This window comes from Lissotriton vulgaris, chromosome 3_1 (assembly GCF_964263255.1).
Source record: "Lissotriton vulgaris chromosome 3_1, aLisVul1.2, whole genome shotgun sequence".
Lineage (NCBI taxonomy): Eukaryota > Metazoa > Chordata > Amphibia > Caudata > Salamandridae > Lissotriton > Lissotriton vulgaris.
Window position 1 is genome coordinate 1,065,322,331 of NC_141689.1, and position 5,998 is coordinate 1,065,328,328.

General features: G+C 45.0%; 1 protein-coding gene across 1 annotated transcript; it reads left to right on the plus strand.

Moving 5' to 3' along the window:
* The first annotated feature begins 832 nt into the window (after positions 1-832).
* TMEM215 (transmembrane protein 215) lies at positions 833-3,196 on the plus strand. Its single transcript, XM_086963104.1, has one exon. It carries the CDS (start codon positions 1,260-1,262, stop codon positions 1,935-1,937), a length of 678 nt encoding a protein of 225 aa, XP_086819230.1. The 5' UTR covers positions 833-1,259; the 3' UTR covers positions 1,938-3,196.
* The last annotated feature ends 2,802 nt before the right edge of the window (positions 3,197-5,998 follow it).

The following is a 5,998-nucleotide window of genomic DNA, read 5'->3' on the forward strand; positions in this document are numbered from 1 at the left end:
AACATTTTCTCAGCTGCCTCCAGCTACTTGAAGAATTGGGTAGAAATCTCCCTTTGTGATCGAGAAGCCATCTATGCACAGAAAACGTGCGCATGGCATAATTTTGGGAGCATTAATTTAGCAAATGCACGAGGCGGCCAATGGGCGCATGGTTACACATCTGCAAATGTACAGTTGTTTCTAAACAGTGCAAAACTAGAGTATAGGCTGTTTCCACTTGCTGACAATTTTGACAGCAAGGTGGCTGACGTTTAGGGAGATAAAATGCTGCGCCCAAATTCCCAGTTTAGTCCAGTGGGGACGCTCGGGTTAAAAGTCGGTCACCAGGTCCCATGGGCGAGAGTTTAGTCACAGGATCACATGCCCACTCGGTGCAAATCATGTTTTGAAAAAAAACAATACAGCACAGCTGTGTTCTTTACACAAAGGCGGTGTGGATCATTGTAAAAATTGAAGGGAATTCATGTGCAGTGCCACAGACAAAATACCATCTCTGGGGAGAAGGGAAGCCTCTAGCTGCCAGCACAGAACTCTGAGAGCTGATTAGGGTTTCCAGTTGCCTGATCTACGCTTAATTAATTTCTGGTTGTTTTCCGCGTGGCATTTTGAATACGTTTTCCTCACCGAGAGTTAAATAGTCCGTGCCTCTCGGCTTTCAGCAGCGGTTATGCATTTTTGTTGTTGTTATCTTTCTGAAACAAGAGAAGCTTGCATTCCTCCCGTCTTTCTAGGACTTGCAGCCCTCCCTCGCGCCCTATTTCTCCACCCCCTGCTCGCTGCTGCCTCTCTCTCTCTCTCTCTCTCGTACGCACTCTCTCTGGCTGGCTGGCACGGCGCGTGCATGGGAACGCAACCTCTCCCAGTTTGCAGAGTGCATTACTGTACTTTTAATGTCTCTTTTTGATCTCCGACAGGGCGCTGGACCAGACCGCTCCGGAATAAGCCCCCCTTTAGAGGATAGCTCCCTGATTGGGGGATTGGCTGCTAACTGGCTTGACACAGCTGATAAAGACTGCTGGGCGACTTTTCTGGATGCCTCCCTGCCTTGACAATGCTTCACATCTTCGGAAAGGTCGTTGCTGAGACTCGGATATGTTTTGGGAATCTCTGCTAGCTTTCTCCTTATGGAACTTTGCTTGGAATTTTCTTCAAATGGACAAATTACCGGAAAGGTGTTCTCCAAAAGAAGGAAATACAAAAATCCGATTTCCTGATGGTCTGTCAATAACCGTTGATTTGGACTGGGCGCTGTGGGAGCTATGAGGCCGGATGACATCAACCCCAGGACGGGGTTGGTGGTGGCTGTGGTTAGTGTTTTTCTGGTGTTCGGCTTTATGTTCACCGTCTCTGGCATAAAGGGTGAGTTCCTTGGGGACATCCCGCTACTGGCCATCGGGCCAGCCATCTGTTTACCAGGAGTGGCGGCCATCATGCTGGCCAAGAGGACCGATGGCTGTACCAAGTGGCCCGATAACACATGCACATGCCTCAAGAAACTTAGGATGGACAAAGAGGTTGTTGAGCTGCTGAAGACGCCCTGCTCTGACCTGGAGTCTGGCAAGGGCAGCTCGGATGAACTGGCCAATAAATGTGGCCCCCAGGAGCCCTTCCTGCTTAAGAGAGTTGGCACCAGCCCAAAGGGTCAGGCCAATGCTCCAGAGCAGGAGGAGGAAGTGCTGCAGTACCTGGAAGAGTGCTACTGCCCGGGCACCCCGCCACCAGCAGAAGGCGACACTGCCACGGCCTACTGCGTCTTCCAGAAGATCAACTCCACCTCTAGCCGAATCCTGTACACTGCTGCCGACGACAAGATGGTGTTCAGAGCCAACCCCATCGCAGAGTCCCCTGAGACTCCTGGTGAGAGCGTACCTGAGGACAAGTATTCCTGCTACATCAACCCTCAGGAGGTCACCTGGGACCGCGAGACAATTGTGTGAACACATGTGTACTCTGTGACCACAGGCCAACACATGGCAGTGCCCAAGAGGTATATTTTATGGCAGGAGAAGGAAAACCTTTATTTGGCCGTTGACTTACGTTGGAGTGGGCTATATTTTTGGAGGGGGGTGTAAAATCAATGGAGATATATCAACAAGAGTTGGCATGCATGACTCTCACACACCCACATCAAGAAGTGTGTGTGTTTCTGCACCACACAAACCATGGCGCATTCTTGCATCGAGAAGAATAGACTAATTGTATTCATGAAGTTGTCTACTTTTTATAGCGCTTACCTACTAAAAGTGCATCAAGCCACTTGTGGCAGGATATAACGTTTGAGTCAATATTATGCGTGCTGACTTTTACATTATGCAGGAATATCAGAAAGCTGGGGTTTCTTTTGTCCACAAAGCCTTTTCAAGTCTTTGTTTTTCCAAGTACTGAACATGCCAGGTGATTCCATTGAAAGTGCCGTTTTGCATTTATTTTTCTATTTGAAGAAAACAGGTAGGTCAGAAGGGTGCAGAAAGGACATGCTTGCTCTCAAGGCAGAGAGCGGACATTCATGTTTTTTTATGTTATGAAATCTGTTCTGCATTTGAAATATGTTTGTGTTTGTGCGGATTTATACAATTCCTTGATGCTGCTTGGTGGCGCTTTCTGACTGTGGGTGAAAACAGAAACATTTTTTCAGAGTGATTTCTGTAAAACAATTCTGTACGAAGAAGCCCATATTGTACAAGGGCAACTGTTTACACTGCATGACATATTCTTATGCTGATTGAAGAAAAAAATGAATCTGATATATGGTTATTATTCATACTGTACCTCTCGTGCCTGAAACTCTTTTCCTTTTAATCAGCATGTTTAGGAGTCTGATATACTAAGAGACCCAGCCGGTTTTTAAAGCACATTCCTAATATTGACCTTTTTCATCTGTAGGTAGACCAAGCCAAAACACCCTCTCCTTGTGGTAGGTATGCCGTGCGTTTCTAGCCCTACTGCATTCCTATGGGGTACTTCATATTTTAAGCTTTCGAGGCACCACCCTGACAGCAAACCCATCTCACTGCAACTTTGATTTTGACCTTGCAGGGCTCTGGTGTGCTGGTTTCAATCTGGCAACAGTTAAGTTGTTTATTGGGTGAAATCTGTCAGTTTATAGAGATGGGATAAACTTGCCTCTCAGAAGTAGGAGCCGTGTGTGCACAATGAGGGGGCGGGTGGGGTGCGCACTAGAGATTGTGGGCATTGATTGGGGCTCACCTCTCATCCAAAATCCACTCTTCAGTGTAGATCCTGAATAGCGACTATAGAATACTGTGAATCACTACTACAGTGGCATAGGTACCCCTTTGGCTGCCCGTGGCAGTTCCTGTGTTTGCAGCCCTGCTGCAGGGGAAACATCCTTTACAACAAAACTTTTACGATGCAAAGCTATTACAACGCAGGTTTTACTACGCATACCTTTACAACGCATTACACTGGGGGGGGGGGGGTGCTCTAGGATAGGGAATAAGTTTAATTTACTATCCAACACCTTCCCTAGTGTCCACGGGGACTGGAGTTGGAATAGTAAATTAAACTATTCCCTATCCAGCACCCCAAAGTGTAATGCATTGTCAAGGTATGCGTAGTAAAACCTGCGTTGTAACAGCATGCGTTGTAAAAGCATGCGTTATAATGTCATACATCCCTGCTGCAGGTAAGAGGGGGAAAGGCAGCCGCCCCCAAAACTCGTGCCGCCCGGGGTGGACCGCCCAGCTCATCCCCTCACTACTCCACTGCACTAATATCGTGCACAGAATATTCAGGGACAAAATATCTAAAGGTAACAGTGTATAGATTTCCTATACCTAACTCCACTTTTATGTGAATTGAAAATGTATATCTTCGAGGTACGTCAATATAGTAATTGTATACGTCACTAACCTTTTGATATTTTGCCACTCAATAAATTGTCTGCGATATTAGTATGTCACGATATTCTTGTGCTCCATATTCAAGAATACAATCCCACTCTTTGTTCAAGTAAATCACCTCGTATCCTCCCCTTTGGCTCTCCCCTCCTGAGTGAACCCGGGAACCATGGGCGAGTCTTGTAGTGGTCGCAAGTTTACTTTACCACCCAGAGACCATCTTGTGTTTCCTAAATAAGCATGTTTCCATTGAGGAAAATAAAGCACATTTTTACAATCAGTGCATTATCCAATGCAATGCTCTAGTTTTGCCTGAGTTATCCTTTTGTGGTCACTGTTTTTATATTGATAAACTGAAGTGAGAAGGTTGAGAAGTTCCTCAAAGGTGTGGCCTCCAGAAGGTGGTCACTTGTGTGTTTGCTGTTGAAGCGTTTCATAACCTGAAGGGACCATTACCTCGCTCGGAGCGCTCCATCACTGATCGTTGTTAGCTATGCAGTTATTTTCGACTGAATGACCATGTTGCTGTTGGGAGGGGGTTGGCAGCCACTGCTGCACGGAAGCGCCCCCTGAGATTTGCTGCCAAGCACCGCTGATCAGCCCCACCCCTATCCGAATGGGAGAGTCCACGTCCAATGCCATGAATTGTACCGTTCCATTATGTGAAGCCAGGGGGGGGGGCTCTGTGACTTCTCAGCACAATTGTAGAAAGCCAAAATAAAAGGTTGTGCATATGTCATTTGGCTTGTGAGTATTTCTTTAGATGTGATTTCCATGGATACGCCCACCTCTTGCTCACCAGCGACTTGCAAATGGGTACCTGTCGTGCTCGTGACAAATGGCCCTCTGTGTAGCTGAATGTCCATATGCCATTTTATCGCTGAAGTATTGTGTGCAAAAATGAAAAGGTGGGAGGAGAATGTAAGAAGGTTACATGTACTTCCGCTTGGTGGAGTTTCAGCTAAAAGCCCTAGTTAAGAGGTCCATTAATGCAACCAGGCAGTTCAGTGGTCGCACATTGACATTATAGCAAAGGAGGCGCGAGCCTGGTCCTGAAGGGCAATACGCCCCTCCCCTACACACTTACCACCCTTCCATAGAAATCACCTAACATATTAGCAGAAAATTCGACAAAGTTCTGAAGGAACAGTGAGTGACATTTACGGGGAGCAAGAATTACAAGCAATAAACCGCCTTTGTGACAGAATCTGTTGCTTAAAGCTCAAATTGAATTGAAACCCTACAACGTATACTTCGTCCTTCCCTTCTCCCTGATGACGTGCTTTTTTACCTTTCAGTAATAATCTGGTTCATAGAGGACTCTAAATTTGCATGTCTCTTTTAATATGTCAGTGCTTTATTTCAACAAGTTAGCTGTATCAAGTCATTCTCAGCAATGGGAGTCGTGGTTTATGTCACTGTAGAAAACATTATGCATACATATGCTAAAGTACCCCCTGTTGTATATTGTAGTGATATTGCATGTCATCAAGGAGTTCTGCGTTCGTTATAAGGTTATGGAATTATGCGATTCTGTACAATGACGTTTTCCACATAATCATAGAACTGCCACATAATCCATACTCTTCAGTATAATTTGAAAATGTCAACAAAAATGTTTCTAACTAGGCCAACCGAATCAAAAGTTACAAAAATGCAACCACATGTATTTGCCATGCAGTGACCAGCCTTTTGTTGTGTAGAGGAAGTTCTTTTTTACGTTTTTGATTGCTGTATTTAGGTGTTAAACTGATATTAATAAGGTGAAACCTTTGACCATACAGAGATAACATATAAATGACAAAATAGTGTAGTAATGCTGCTTAAAAAAGTTATGCATTATGCCGCATAATTTGTATTCAATTGCCCATAAGTTCGTCAGCCCTGCTCCATATCGTGGTCCTCCCTGCTGTATATTTCCAGTGGCCCTGATTATAATACATGGTTGCACCATCACTCTTTCCACAAACCACTTAAGTCCTTGGTGTTTAGCTCTTTCACATGAAAGACATAGAATGTTTGGAGGCATGAAGAAGGAAAGCAGAATCTGTAGTGCAAAAATAAACTTTCCAAAAAGCAGTTAGAAATTTGTTGCAGGAACATATTATAATTAGTTTAATGCATACCAGAATTGGGGC

Bases quoted from the DNA above. Each gene is read 5' to 3' on its own strand.
- TMEM215 (XM_086963104.1), top strand. From the start codon at position 1,260: ATGAGGCCGGATGACATCAACCCCAGGACGGGGTTGGTGGTGGCTGTG.